At 40.5% G+C, this 16,308-nt stretch overlaps 1 protein-coding gene across 6 annotated transcripts in view; it reads left to right on the plus strand.

Annotated features, from left to right (window-relative positions):
• LOC105206053 (protein spaetzle 3) overlaps positions 1–16,308 on the plus strand; it is a 141,510-nt gene that overhangs the window by 67,519 nt on the left and 57,683 nt on the right. For all 6 annotated transcript variants that reach the window (XR_005575957.1, XR_005575956.1, XM_039455680.1 and 3 more), the window contains one exon: positions 10,453–11,011. Coding sequence is in view for 4 of the 6 variants with exons in the window: in XM_039455680.1 (XP_039311614.1) it covers positions 10,578–11,011 (434 nt within the window). In the remaining 2 variants the exon portion in view is untranslated. The remainder of the gene's footprint in view (positions 1–10,452; positions 11,012–16,308) is intronic.

A 16,308-nucleotide genomic window follows, 5' to 3' on the forward strand; every position in this document is an offset into this window, starting at 1 on the left:
AAGTCATCAGAGGCTGCTCCCATAATGTGCACTTTTACCAGAAATTTTTATGTGCCAGACGTAATACTTTGGACAAAATTTGTAAACGGTTTTAGTGGACCTCTAAGCAGGATGTAGAAAATTGGTGTCAAACATGTAAAGTTTGTAATGAAAGAAGAAAGCCTTTTAATAAAGGGAGGTCACCTTTACAGGTTTATAATGTTGATGTTCCCTTCAAAAAGATTTAAATGAATGTGCTGGATCCTTGTCCTACTTCTTCTTTTGGAAATCGGTATCTATTAGTAACAGTTGAGTGTTTCATAAAATGAGTAGAAGCTTTTCTTCTTAAGAATTCTAAACCTAGAATTATAGCAGAAATATTTTTTAACTAGATAATTTCTTGCCTTGGTGTCCTTGTTGAATTGCATACTGATCAAGAAAGAAATTTTGAATAGAGATTTTTCAAGATTGTTACATTTGTTAGGAATTAGGAAGACTAATACTACTGCTCTACATCCGCAGTCTGACGTGCAGGTTAAACATCAGTATCAAATAATTCTTAATTATTTGGTGAAATTTATTTCTAAGAATCGGAAAGGTTGGTATGATTGAATTTTTACGTGTCTGTTAGCTTATCGTACAGCAAAACATGAAGTCACAAGTGTTTCTCCTGCGGAGTTGTATTTTGCTCCTGATCTTCGCTTTTTTATTGATTCCGAGGATGACAGCTCCGATGATGCATTGAGAAACACGCGCCAACGCCTCAACCTATATCTACGCAAAACTTGTGTAGTACTTACAGCCTTGACGTACCCTTAATTATAGCATCATTGTCAGCCCGGAAAAAAAGTATATAGTGTTATTTATATTTTCGACAACAAAATAATAAAGATTCTTGAGATTAAATACAATAGTACGTAAAGAAGACTAATGAGAGTGCTGCACGATTCTCTTTGCGCAAAAGTATTTGAGTCAGTTATAGACAGAAAATCATTTAATTGAACGTTTCGACTCTCTTTGGAGTCATCACCAGCAAAATTTTACAATAAAAACGCATTTTTTTTTAACAAGTTGACAGTTTAGTCATTGTCGATCCAAATTATAGTTGTCACTGCCGGTTTGCCGATTCCGAAGTGCAACTTTCCAAAGTGATACGGGGGAAGGTTTGATTACCCATTAAAAATCGACGACGACCAACGAAGCCATGGATAGATAGCTTAACTCTTAATTGTCAAAAACGTTATTGTGAAAGCCGCAGTCGCTACAAGATGTTTCCAATAAAGCAACTAATGAGAGACCACTTATTTATATTTTTTTGCAAAGTGCAGAAATTGTTAAAGAAATGCACTGATATGCTGCTGCTGCTACTCATAGGCTTTCTTCCTAGTATAAATTCAGTTAGCAGACACTGTTGTAACCAGTACAACTACGCTAACAACCCACATAGCAACAGGACATCAATTAAGATTCCCATTGCTATGCATAAGCGTATCGGATTCAAATTCCGCATATGCAAAATTATTGAAAGACTCTGATAGTCTTTTGGGCTTCCGCGCTACGTTAGCTATTGCTGAGTCGCTTTCCGGTATTCGTATTTTGGCTAAACGTGAGAGCTGTATTTTGCAGGAACACGATTGGTCGAACCAAGTGACAAATTTCTGAATAAATAGAACTATTAAATCGGAAAGCGACGGGAGAGTCAATCGAACAGCTGACTGAGACGTTACTCGCCGTGCATGACTTACACATCAAGTCGGTAACGTTATCCAAAGATAACGCAAAAAGATCTACTGTATACACCGGGTCGTCCACGAAACCAAGTACACGATCGACACATATTATTATACACCAAGTGTAAAAGGGCAATTTAATGATATACAAATATATACATATATTAACGTTGGAATCAAAAGCGTCTACCATCCCGTCAACGCGGCCCTTTCTCAAGTCTTAACTTCTTGGGCGCAGCAACGATCCCGAAATACCTTACTAACGTGCTTGGACTACAACCGGGCATAACAATACTCTTTTTTGCGTGTCCAAAGGAAGGTTATGGTCGAAGAAACTATTATTTTCACTACAATACCGTTATAATTTTATACTCATTCTTTATTTTTTATATTGTGTTTAATTAAATTCATCACTCGCTTCTTACACTAACTTTTACAAATATTCTAACTTTATGTTATCCATTATCGTATTGCTCGCCAATAGTCATGTCATGTTTAAATCCTACTATTATAATAATTTGCCCATGTAGTGTTTTATTGCAACAATTACATGTTTGTGATTCATTTTGTGGCACGTTATTATCGACATGTAATCCTATTACAAAAATTTGTCGATTATACTATTACAGTAACTACACGCAAGTAATCCGTCATGTTTGATAATTTCAGAATTACAATAACCATACGGATACATTACTTAGCCAGTGATTTTTTTCCGTAAAAGAGCTAAAGCACATGAAGATGTTCTCTTAATGAATGGTGAAAAAAATTGTATATAATATTGAATAAATGATGTAACTTATATAGTATAGACAAAAATAAAATTAGATTCGAGTTTTTTTGAACATAAAAGCATTAGAAATGCAGCCAATTAATCTATTGCAGATTTCATTTCAATGATCATGATGACAAGAGTGTTCTTACTTTACACGATTTTACTTCCTTTATATACGAGTCTTTAAAACTATTAGGTCAAGAAGTTGTGGAAGGAGAACCTGTGCCGATTACGTTAAAAGAAAATACTTTATTATGGTTATAAGAACGGCTTGATCTTGAGTGCAATTACAGCGTACGAAAGTAATGTATATATAGTAGAACTAATAATGAGTACAAAACGTGTAAATTAAAGAAGAGGGGTGATGTAACTATTAAGTACGACAAGGCAGTGTGTATGTGAGCGAGATAGATAGAGACGCTAGTGACGTTGCGAGCGGTGACGTTCGATAGTGAAAGGATCTATCGACATATCGATAGATCGATATAGCGGAAAATTGAATTCCTAACACTCTCCCTCAATTTGACGTTCTATGCTGTAAAGAAGGCATCAGGCCAAGCTCACTGACGCAGAACTCGTGTTTTTCTTTTGGTAAGTATTTTATGAGAATGTTTGCTGGCATCATCTCCGTGGGTGTGTATTTTAGCTTTATGGTCTGATCCTGAAGTACTTCTCGGATATAGTTATAACGGATGTCTATGTGCTTCGACCTTCCGTGTCAAACAGGATTATGCGCTAACTGCTTTGCTCCTTGATTATCATTGTGAATGATGATCTTGGTTAATTTCTTGAAGCCCAGCTCTGTTAGGAAATTGATGAGATACACCCCTTCCTTGGCTGCGTCTGTGAGTGCCATATATTCGGCTTCGGACGAGGAAAGGGCAACGGTCCTTTGTTTTCATGATTCCCAGGAAATAGCTCCTCCTGCAAGAATAAATGTCATACCAGTGTAAGAGCGTCTGTCAATTATGCAATTGCCCCAGTCGGCATCTACGTAGGCGCGAAGATTTTCTCCAGTACGTTTGAAACATAGGGCGTAGTTGATGGTACTCTTCAAATATCTGAGCACATGTTTTGCGGCCATCCAGTGCTTCCTCCCATGATTGCAATTGAATTGGCTCAATACGCTCACAACGTGACCTATATCTGGTCTGGTGCCTAGAGCCAAATACATGAGGCTGCCTACGAGCTCTCTGTAGGGGAGTGAGTCGTCCGCATTTTCAGGATCTGCAGCATCCAGTTTGGTGCCACTAATCATTGGAGTGCTAGCGGGTTTACAGTCGGACATTCCGAATTTTTGTAGCAGATCTTTAATGTATCCTGCTTAGGAAAGGTGGAAGAAGTCCTTGTTCCGAATGATTTGTATACCTAAACAGTAGTCCGCTGGTCCGAGATCCTTAAGGGTGAGGCTCTTCTTCAGTGTGTTGATTATGCCTTTTACCATTGTGTGATCCTTAGAATGTCATCGACATATATTAGAAGGAAGATGGTTCTCTCCCTGTTTGTGTAGACATAGGTCCGCATTTGTGGGAGTGAGTCCGGTATTCTTGAGTGTGTCAGAAATTTTTAAATACCATTGGCGTCCAAATTGGCGTAGTCCGTACAGCGCCTTTCGTAAGAGACAGACTCTGTGTCCTTTATGAAATTGTGACAGCATAGTCCCAACTTTGTTTCGAAGCTTTCTCGTAGGTTCGATCTGTATCATTTTTGTGAGCATTTTTTCCAAAAGTTTTGGCGTTTTCATATATACTGTGGTATCCATGTCTCCGTGCAGGTATGCTGAGGCAACTTCAAGTTGTGATATTGTCATTCCGAGTTTGGTTGATAGGGCAACTAATAGTCTCATTGATCCTAGTCTTGCCACTGGCGCAAAAGTTTCTTGAAAATCAATCCCAGGGCTTTGGAAAAGGCCTTTGGCAACAATTCGAGCCTTCTTTCGATCTAATTTTCCATTTGCTCCGTATTTGTTTTTTAAGACCGTTCGACAACCAACGAAATTAGCATTCTTCGGTCTTTCGACTAAATCCCACGTATCATTGGCTACAAGACTCTTGACTCATAAATTGCATCCTTCCATTCAATAGCATTTGGGCCTGTAACGGCGTCAGAGAAAGAGATCTCTCCCGCAAACAAAGCGTACATTGAATCATGGCTTTCTGCTTCATCTTCCGAAAATTCAATTGTTATAGACGATTGCATACGTTGTTTGCTCTTGCTTTTTAAGTCGTATTCTTTGGTTGGAAGAGTTGATTTATTTGTTGCTCCTTTTGGGCATCTTGGTCCTCGTTTGGGAGGTATAGTTACCTCGGTCTCAGCTTCTTCTTCTTCATTAATGGTGGGTCCTTCAGCAGTTTCTTGATGTTGATTTTGTATGAGATCCGGATCGTGGTTATGTTCAATTAGAATTTCGGTTTTTTGATCATCTGTGTCGACGTCTTTCAGAATCTTGAGATGAGCGCTTCTTGTCTCATCAGAGATGATGTCCTCCGACAATCCTTTTGAGCTAAATTCATTAAAGAATTTGATGTCTCTAGAAATGTGAATTTGTTTGTCATTTGGGAGCCATACACGATAAGCTTTTGATACTTCTGAGTATCCAACGAAAATGCCTTCCAGGTCTCGAGCTTCGAATTTGCCTTTATTTGGAGATTTATTTAGAATGAATGCCTTGCAACCAAAAGTTCTGAAGTAACAAATAATTGGGCGTCTTCCTGTCCATCTTTCGAAAGGAGTGCCAGAGTCCAAGCTTTTGGTGAGGCAACGGTTTCTAATATGGTTGGCCGTTGCGATGGCTTCTGCCCAAAATAAAGGTGGTAGTCCAGATTGGATCATCATACACCGCCTTGCCTGTACTAAAGTGCGGTTTTTGCGTTTTGCAACGCCATTCTGCTCGGGTGTATGGGTTACTGTTAGACGACGGTGAATTCCGCGTTCTTTGAACAAGCTATCTAGCTCGGAATTACAATATTCCTTCCCATTATCCGATTGAACGGTTTTTATCCTTCGTCAAGTTTGGTTTTCTGCCATCCTCATAAATTCTTGAAACTTGTTAGCAACCTCGTTTTTGTTTTTCATAAAGTATACCTTGCACCAGCGACTGTGGTCGTCTATAAAGGCGACAAAGTATCGTGCGCCGCCTTCAGATTTGGTTCGCATGGGTCCACACACATCCGTGTGTATAATATCGAGTAGGCCTGAAACTCTGTTATTTCCAGTTGGGAAGGGGGAGCTAGACAATTTTCCTGCTGCACATGTTTGGCAATCGATTGAGGTCGATTTCGTTTCTAATTTTATGCCATTTGCTGCATGCGTTTTCCATATTAAAGTTATATCCTTTGCATTGAGATGTCTTAGTCTCTCGTGCCAAGTTTTGGTTAGCGATTGTTTACCCTTACTTGCCGTGCACGCTTCCGGGGAAAATTCTTTGGACAGATAAAAAAGATTATTAATGCGTTTGGCTATTATCTTTGTGTTACCTTGTAAATCCTTGACGAAAGCGCAGTTTTTAGTGAATAGGACTTGATGCTGGTTATCGACAATCTTGGCTACTGATAAAGGTTTGTTCTCAAATCCGGAACAAATAAGGCATCCTTCAATTTTATGTTTCTTTCTTCGCCATTGACCTTTGTCGTAACCTTTATGTCTCCTGTTGCTTCAACTTTAGTAGTTGTGTTATTGGCAAGTTTTAATCCGCCGGAAATATTCGTGATACTGACAAAGAGTTGCTTGTTGCCACATAAGTGGGAAGTGCATCCGCTGTCCAAACACCATTTTTTAGGCTCGTTGTCGTAATTTATTAATAATGTAGTTTTGTTTGTTTGATCCGTTTTCTTATCCGTGTTTCCTTTCTAGAAGAAGCAATTTGCTGCTCTGTGCCCGAGTTTCCTGCAATAATTGCATCTTATACGTGTGTTCGATAATGATTGTTTGTTTTTGTCGGCGTTTCGTGGGTTGACTTTAGATGCATTAGATTGTTGACCCTTTTGTTTTATGAACAATGCACCGGAAGAGCTATCAGGTAACTTTTGTTTCCTAGCTTCGCTTTCTTCAATTATTTTAATTTTTATGGTCTCGGCATCTGGCAAATCATCGCGTGATTCTATCGCGCATCGAAAAGTATCAAAACTATTTGGAAGGCTGTACAGAATGATAATTGCTAATATGTCACCATTGATATCTACATTCATGGACTGTAACTTGTCGACCGCATCAAAGAGATCATTCAAATGATCTTTTACATCGCCGCCATCGGGCATTTCATGTAGCATGAGACGTTTTAGAAGGGTTGCCTTACGTGCAGGTCCTTTAGATGCGTAAATCGACTCTAGTTTATCCCAAACATCTTTGGATGTTTCGCAACCACAGATTTGTTTTAATTCGGTTGGATTTATGGATAATATAAGGTCTGACTTAGCTTTACGGTCCTCGATGACCCATGCGTTGTATGCTGCTTGCGAAGTCGCTTCTGTCGATGCATTTGTTGAGATGACAGGTCGTGGCTTCTCTCCTGAGACGTATCCCCATGTGTCATTCTTTATCAATAGTGCCTCTGCCTAAATCCTCCAAGTATCGTAGTTAGTCTTCGATAGCAATTCGAGACGAGTCGCGTTTATAGTATTGTATGCCATGTCGTCCGTTGATATTTGCGAGAACTGTCTTGCACGATAATAGTCGTACTATCGGCACTGAGTTTTCCGTGATATATCAACATTCCCTTGGAATGCACACAGTCTTGTCTTATGCGTTCTTATGTATCTGCAATCAAGCTTACGTGTTCTCTCGTAGACTCTGGGCCCATAAGCTATTAGGTCAAGAGGTTGTGGAAGGAGAACCTGTGCCGATTACGTTAAAAAAAATACTTTATTATGGTTACAAGAACGGTTTGACTTTGAGTGCGATTACAGCGTACGAAAGTAATATATATATATATATATATATATATATATATATATATACCGGGTGTCCCAGACCACACGTCCCACCCGATTTTTTCGTAAACGCGACATTTTAAAGAAAAATGTTTCAGACAAAAGTTGTAGGGTTCTAAAAGATCTATTTACTGATTTTATCAGTTTGACCTTGGATGGCGTCGCCAAAGTCAGATCAAAATAACATTAACTTTTTTAAATAGGACACCTCATTTTTGGTTCCAGAATCTAATAGCTGGTGTCAAGACCTTTCCAAAACACTATAAGAAAGTTTATTTTTGTTGAGTACTTTCCGAGTTGTGAGGCTTGAAAGTTACGGTGTACTGTTACCTTCAAGCGTCATAACTCGGAAAGTCCTTAACCAAAATAAACTTATTTATAGTGTTTTGGAAAGCTCTCGAAATCGACTACAAGAAAATGCAATGAAAAATATAAGCAGAGGACACCGACTTCGCCCATGGTATCACGTTGAATAATGCTTTCTCTCTCGACCCAGCGTCGAGCGAGGAGGATGCACTATCGTAAAGCCCCCCACCACTTTCCGCCCGCACCCCGATCGTCGCCGCGCAGCCTAGACACACGTACGAGCGCGGCTCCGCGTGTGTGCGGCAGCCGAGCGCTAGCGTCGAGAGACACCATTTCTGCCGGTGCGTGTACCTATAGTCCTACGCGTAGAGTTTTGAAGATACCTAATTACCGAGATCTCTAACATTCGGTACAGCTCTATGATGCCGTTTATTCTTGATTTATTAATATTAATCTTCATTTAATGTTGATTATTGTAGCAATAAAGTAATTTTCACGAAAAAGCACCCTTACATACCACTCCTAAAAGTCATTGCTTAGAATTCATAATATTACGCAACTCGTCACCAATTCACGTTTTCTAATAAGCAACCCGGTCGTAAGCGTAATTTGTAGTTATGCCTTACCCGAACGAAGAAGCTGCGTTAATGATGTCAGTTTTGGGTAGAGCTGGAAGTTTTCGAGCAGCTGAAATAATGTGGCGAAATGAATATCCCGATCATACACCACATTCGCGCAAAGTTTTCAGTCGCTTACAACGTCGAATAATTGTAAAAGGTATTGTTCAGCCGGATCATAATAAGGGAAGGCAAATTCATCGATCAGTTCGTTCAGTAAGAGCACCTGATGTAATTGCATCTGCCTTTGTAACCCCGAATGATTCTTTAAAGCGACGAGCAAGAGATAGTGGAATAAGTCGAAGCACGATCAGTCGAATTTTTCGTGAAAATTCATTCCATCCATATCGAATGTCACTTCACCAGGCCATGACATTGAACGATCATAGACAAAAACTGATATTCTGTAATTGGATTACTCAACAATTACCTAATTTCCATAGAAGTATTTTATTTTCTGATGAGTGCACCTTTAAAAGTGACGGCGAAATAAACACACATAATTTTCGTTATTGGGCACAAGTGAGATTCCACATTGGTATCGAGAAATGGGTCATCAACGTATCTGGAAAGTCAATGTTTGATGCGGAATTGTTGATACGCATATCGTGGGACCATTTTTCTTTCAAGAGAATTTAAACCGTTTTTTATACGCCGATTTACTCGAAAACGAACTTCCACGTTTACTTGAAGATATTCCACTCCAATTACGTCTAAATATGTGGTTTCAACAGGATGGATGTCCCGCCCACACGTCTGTCATTGCTCGTCATCAAATGAACCGCATATTTCGCGGCCGATGGATAGGTAAACATGGTCCACATAATTGGCCACCACGATCACCGGACCTTACAATTTTAGATTATTATTTGTGGGGACGAATAAAAGACCTTGTATACCGCGAACGACCTACGACTGCAGAAGATATGAAAAACAGAATTCGACAAGTCATTCAGTCTCTAGATACTGACGAAATTCGTCGGGCGACGGATGATTTTCAAAGTAGGGTAACAGCCTGTATAAATGCACGTGGTGGACATTTTGAACATCGAGACTGAACAACATGCGTATGCACAAAGGTGACGGCAAGGGGAACCACCTTATGAAAGCACCCCGACAAAGGTGACGGCAAGGGGAACCACCTTATGAAAGCACCCCGACAAAGGTGACGGCGAGGGGAACCACCTTAAAAAAGCACCACGATAAGGTGTAAGTACGATCTTGTTACCTACACGTGGTACACCTTAGGTAACGCTAATACCTACAGGCGGCACCGATTATTTCGTTTTTACATTTTAAAAATGTTACTTTGACTTATACCTTTATGCCCAAGATCGATCTCAAGATCGAATTCAAGATCATCATCAGGTTGATCCCTCGAAATCATGCAAATTTTGTCTGAGCCATTTTTTTGTACAAGCACATCCCTACGTTTTAAAAGGGTGGGACGGGTGGTCTGAAACAGGTATATTTTTCATTGCATTTTCTTGTAGTCGATTTCGAGAGCTTTCCAAAACACTATAAATAAGTTTATTTTGGTTAAGGACTTTCCGAGTTATGACGCTTGAAGGTAACAGTACACCGTAACTTTCAAGCCTCACAACTCGGAAAGTACTCAACAAAAATAAACTTTCTTATAGTGTTTTGGAAAGGTCTTGACACCAGCTATTAGATTCTGGAACCAAAAATGAGGTGTCCTATTTAAAAAAGTTAATGTTATTTTGATCTGACCTTGGCGACGCCATCCAAGGTCAAACTGATAAAATCAGTAAATAGATCTTTTAAAACCCTACAACTTTTGTCTGAAACATTTTTTTTTTAAATGTCGCGTTTACGAAAAAATCGGGTGGGACGGGTGGTCTGGGACACCCGGTATAGTAGAATGAGTACAAAACGTGTAAATTAAAGAAAAGGGGTGATGTAACTGTTAAGTACGACAAGGAAGTGTGTGCGTGAGCGAGATAGATAGAGACGCTAGTGACGTTGCGAGCGGTGACGTTCGATAGTGAAAGGATCTATCGACATATCGATAGATCGATAGAGCGGGAAATTGAATTTCTAATAAAAACTTTAGCACTACTTTTGCGAAATCGTCAATAATTTGATCATGATTTCAGCAATGAGGATCGAGTAATCACTGTTTGAAATATTATCAAGAGACTACTTGAGAGACCGTCTGCAAGCAAGGAACAAATTCGGTTTCCAAAATCTGTCTGGGAAAATCTTGCCGAATACGAGAAATATGGCATTGGTGAATTTTAGTTTGCCCTATCAGTCTATGACACCGCTTCTTTACGCAGGCTCAACCGGAGATCATACAACTGTCAATAGTCTTCGTTTGAACGCTGTGTCACCATGGGGATCTGCACCCAGTTATAACAATCGGGAAAGCTTGCGTAATGAGCCCTATGCACCACCGAGCAAGTACCAACATCAACGTACTCAGCAACAGAGAAGTCATGAGATTTACACGGAACACACGTCATTTTCATCGACGCAGAACAACCGTTACACCGGATACAATCAAGATTTTAGACGGACGCAACCGAGGCAGCAGCAACAGCAACAACAGCAACAGATGAGACCGCCTTCTCCCTTGGAGTTTCAGCATCAGCATTCTTCTGAAACCATGAAAATTCAGCTAGAGAAGGAAAATTATCCAGACAGACTTATCGGGTAAATAAAGATTTCTTTTCTTCCTCTTCTTTCTTTTCTTTCTATCTGTTTTTTATAATGCAACATAAATAAAATATTGTTTATGTCTTTTCTCGTGGAAATAAATTATTGAAATAAATCACTGAAATCATTGAAAACAAATTTAAAATTGTTGTAATGGGGAATGGAATTTAATGAAAAATTGGTGAACATTTTAATATCAAGTACAAGTAAATAAATATTGTATATATACAGTGGCGTGCAAAAGTTTCCGGTCAGTGACATTTTGTACTTTAATTTATTAAAAAAAAAAACCTAATAAAATTTTCATAATTATCACGTATGAGTACAAGATATAGGTAACGATATAATATAGTAAAACAATGATAATTATGAAAATTTTATTAGGCTGTTTTTTTAATAAATTAGAGTACAAAATGTCACTGGCCGGAAACTTTTGCACGCCATTGTATATACAAGGTGTCAGAAAATTAAAACTTATGCTTTCGAGGGTTGATAGAGCAAATCATACTCAGAAAAAAAGTCCATTTTTCATTATTCGCAATAATTATCAAAATAAAAATTAATAAAGTTTGTCAAATGAGCACGTATTTTTCCTAGCCACCTCACGCAGAGACCGCCCGTCCGTTGCCAAATCATAGGCAGCCACGGCAGGCGGCGCGGTGAGAAGGGAGAAGCAGCTATCTTAGCCGCCTCAACGCGTCGGGAAAATACGTGCTCATTTGTCAAACTTTACAAATTTTCATTTTAATAACTATTGCGAATAATGAAAAATGGTAAAGGACTTTTCTTCTCAGTATGATTTGCTAACAACTCACGAGCATAAGTTTTAATTTTCTGACACCCTGTGTGTGCGTGTGCGTGTGTGTGTGTGTGTGTGCGTGTGTGTGTGTGTGTGTGTGTGTGTGTGTGTGTGTGTGCGTGCGCGCGCGCGAGCGTGTGCGTGTATGCATATATATATATATATATATACAGGGTGTTCTAGTATAAGTGGCCACCTCCCTTTATCTCGTAATCTAACAGAGATAGACTCAATAAATATAACATCAAATTAAATGGTTTGAACTAAACTTTATTGTGAGTACAGTGGTTACTTACAGAAATCATCTATGTTAAAGAACGAAGAGACATGCACAACTTTTGCATGGTAAAGTGAATATTTTTATACAATAAAAGTTGTAGCGTTTTTTCTAATAAATACAATGATATATGGTTTATCAAAATTATTTTACAAATTATAAAAGTTATGTCGATTTAAAGTTTCGCGGGTGACTAATACCATTTCAGTTTTGCCCCTGCGGTGTGGCTAACTTCCGTCTCGTGCTTTGGCAATTGACGTGCAACGTGTTGACATCTGATTATAATATTTGATGTACGTAAAATGTAAGTAATAATAATGCGAAAATCTACAGGTTTATAAAATTATTACACCAAATATTATAATCAGATATCAACATGTTACATGTCAATCGCCAAAACGGGAGTCAGAAGTTAGCTACACTGCAGGGACGAAACTGAAATGGTTTTAATCGCCCGCTAAACTTTAAACCGACGTAACATCTATAATTTGTAAAATAATTTTGATAAATCACACGTTATTGTATTCATTAGAAAAAACGCTACAACTTTTATCGTATAAAAATATTCACTTTACTATGCAAAAGTTGTGCATGTTTCTTCGTTCTTTAACATAGATTATTTCTGTAAGTAACCACTGTGCTCACGATAAAGTTTAGTTCAAACCATTTAATTTTATGTTATATTTATTGAGTCTATCTCTGTTAGATTACGAGATAAAGGGGGGTGGCCAATTATATTGGTACACCCTGGATATATATATATATATATATATATATATATATATATATATATATAACACACATATGCAGAGTATCTCGTAATGCTTTATAAATATTTCAGAAAGCGAAAGAGGATGAAATTTTGAACTAAAAGTTCCTTTGCCAATTTTGGCTTAGATCATTATTGACCGACTTATTAACGGTTAAAGTTGATCAATCAGATTGCGCTCAGCCGAAGCGCCCAGAAGCGTAGCGTGCCGTGGTATTTCTCGCGCTTACTGTAAACATTCTCCCGATTAAAATGTTATTCTAATTCTTCATATTAAATAAAAAAATAAATAAATAAATCAATAAATAGGTAGGTGAATAATCAAATAAATAGGTAAATGAGTAAAAATAAATTGCAATTGGAAATTTATCTAATTTTTGATTCTTATTTATTATTTATTTATTTATTCGTTTGTTTAATTCAATTATTTAATCCATTTGTTCATTTAGTTACTTAATTTCCATGGATAACCTCGTAGCGATAGAGAAAAATTAACTACGAGATGTTTGTCATGGGTATAGAAAAAGATTATCAGCTTTTTTCAACAACTCTGTCTAAAAAAAAATTCTAGTTTTAAAAAAACATTTTGTATTTATGTTATATTTATTATGATCCTTGTTAAAATGTCTGTGTTAAATAAAATTTTATTCAAATGTTAATTTAACGTTTTGTAACTGTATTATTTAAATATTTTATGTTAAAATTGTGTTATACTTTGTGTTTGGTATTTTACATTTCTTAAAACTAAAATAACATTTACAGATAAATGAACAAGTAATATTAAATAAATGTAGATTTGAAATGTAAATTCTAAGCTAAATTAATAAAAGACACGTGTCGACATTATTAATGTTAATTTTACTGAAGAAATGTGTTTCCACAATTTGTTTCCAAATTATGTCAGTGCTATATTTTCTTTGTGTCAATTTTTTACATAATATTTGTGTTACTTTTTAACATATGTATTTATCTTGAATTCAATTAACAAAAAAAAATTGAGTGAACTGTTTGGTACATAATAAAATACGTATGTTAAATTTAACAAAAAATTGTTTATTGTGTAACAAAAAGATGAAAATGACAATTGAGAATTTAATTAATTACGTATTCGTACTTTCTCGCACGCCGACAGGACTGAGAGTGTTTCCGTTTGCAGCTCTGGAAACGAAGGCTGAACCAATTGATCAGATTGGTCAATCTAGATCTCATGCATTGACATGCGTACGCACGCCGCGCCAAACGCAGGAATTCCGCGTTTGTCACCAGGGACTGGTGCCATCGGGCGACAACCTCGCTTCTCCGCTTACAATATTGTGTACAGTTGAATGTATTTGAAACATTTTGTGTTTACTTTTTGCTGACAACAAGTGGGCAAGAACTGTAAAATGCCAAATGAGATAAGTTATAACTTGTAACGGTGGTGGTTTTCGTGCGGTTGTGGTAGGTGTCAGGATACGGTTGCGGATAAGCTCGCCAGATTGGTCGGGTTCGGTATAATAATCGCACTCGGTATTTAGTGAACAAAAATACTAGATCTTTATTTGGATGTGATATTTACATGTAGCCTCATAGCTGATTGCGTCTAACGCCTCGTGACAAGTGGACCCAGCCTTAGCGGGGGCGCGATTGGCTCGCGGTGGTCGCGGCGACCAATTGCCGCTGTGCGGTCGGGATTGCGAGCGGTGGTAACGATGAGCGCGCGGTGACGCGTGGGCTAACGAGCGCGCTAGGCGAGAGCCGAGACTGAAGTTCGAAACAAGAATTAATAACCGCGAGAGTACAGATGAATCGGCAAAGTGACAAAAGATAATTCTAACTTATAATGAGACATAATAAGAACGGAAGTACTAGAACTACGAAATCATAAGAATACATGTAACTATAACTTAAAGTAAATCGCGTGGTTTGAAACGGACTCGGTGTCCGGGGAGATCGAGGAGCCGCGGAACGCGGGATCGGAGCAACGGCGACGATTCCGCGTCTCGCCCGAGCCGCCTCGTGCAAAAAGAGGCGAAGTTCTCGTCAGGACGCGGATGCCCTGACGAGGCTTTAGGTTACGAGAGACTCTTCCCTGGGGGAGAGGACGGACGGGATTGGCTAGGGATACCCAGCCTGCGGACTCGACGAGGATGCTCGTCGTGGGCGGTGATTCGCCGAGGATACTCGGCTACGGAACACGGCGAGGATGCTCGCCGCGATTGGCTGTGTACGGTATTCGGTATGACAGGATTAGCCGAGGATACTCGGTTAGCCGGAACGACGAGGATGCTTGTCGAGGGTAGTCAGGATGAGACGAGTATTCTCGTCCTCTTGGGAGTCGGAGTGCGGTCGAGGATACTCGACCTGTCGGATTCGGCGGACCGGGAAGATCTGTCTCGGCGTTCCCACTGCCGGCTTATATATCCGAACGCACGGTTGGGCGGACCAATCCGTGCGTTCGGTCGGCTGGCCCGGAGTGGGAGCGTTGCCGAACGCCACGGGCGGCGCGCGTGCTGCCGCGTGATCGCGACGGCAGGTTAGCTCGGTGCGCGCACGTGGCGTTCTGCCGGTGTATTGCTCGGGTGGACGGAGTGGAGTGGCCGTGCGCGCGAGGTGGAGGGGCGTTTTGTTACATCACCCCCCCCCCCTTTGTGAGTGGCGAACTTTGGCCACTACGCCGGGAATTCCCGCACGTAGTGGCACTGGCCATCACGACTAAACCGGAGCGTGAAGCGGCGGTTGGCGAGGCGAACCTTGTACTCGCGAAACCGTGGCCGCGGTACGTACACGGTCAGGTCATCGCGCACTCGAATCGGTATGGGTGGTCGGTCCGGGCGCAGGGCGGCTCGGTTCGTTGCGCTTCCTGGTGTTGGAGTGGCGATGTCGTCTGTGGTGGTGGTGATTGGTTCTCGGCCCGTGTCCACGGTCGGGGTAACGGTGGCTAGCTGGCTACCGGTGGTGACTTCGATGCGCCGTTCCTTTCGCTGCGTGGTGTTCTCGCTGCTGACTGAGACCGGCCTGGTTGTGTCCGCGTCTTGGCCTCCTGGTTCTGGGCCCATCGGTCGGTCTGCGACGCTCGGAGAGATTGCGGCGGCCCTCCCCGGGGCCGTGGCGGTGATGCTGTCGCGCGGTGGCGGAGTCGAGACTGGGGGTCCGTCGTCCTCCAGATCGGACAGCGTGTCTCCGAACAGCGCCGTTATTTGGTCCCGCTTCGGATCCTGCTTGGCTCGTGGGATCGTTGGATGTCTCGGTGCGATCTAGTTTTTGTTTCGCCCTGGTAGTGACGGGGGTTCGGCGATCAGCGCGGCCAGCTTCCTCGCGTTTATTGCTGAGGATCGCTGTATGCGTACCCCGATGATTGGGGGTCCGTTTCTTTTCGCCGGTGGGGCGGCGGCGAGGAGTTTAGCGGGTCGGGCTCCCCGGATTAAGCCGACTGGCGGGGTGCGCACGACAGTGACGGGCTTGGTGCG

This window comes from Solenopsis invicta, chromosome 12 (assembly GCF_016802725.1).
Source record: "Solenopsis invicta isolate M01_SB chromosome 12, UNIL_Sinv_3.0, whole genome shotgun sequence".
NCBI classification, from domain to species: Eukaryota; Metazoa; Arthropoda; class Insecta; order Hymenoptera; family Formicidae; genus Solenopsis; species Solenopsis invicta.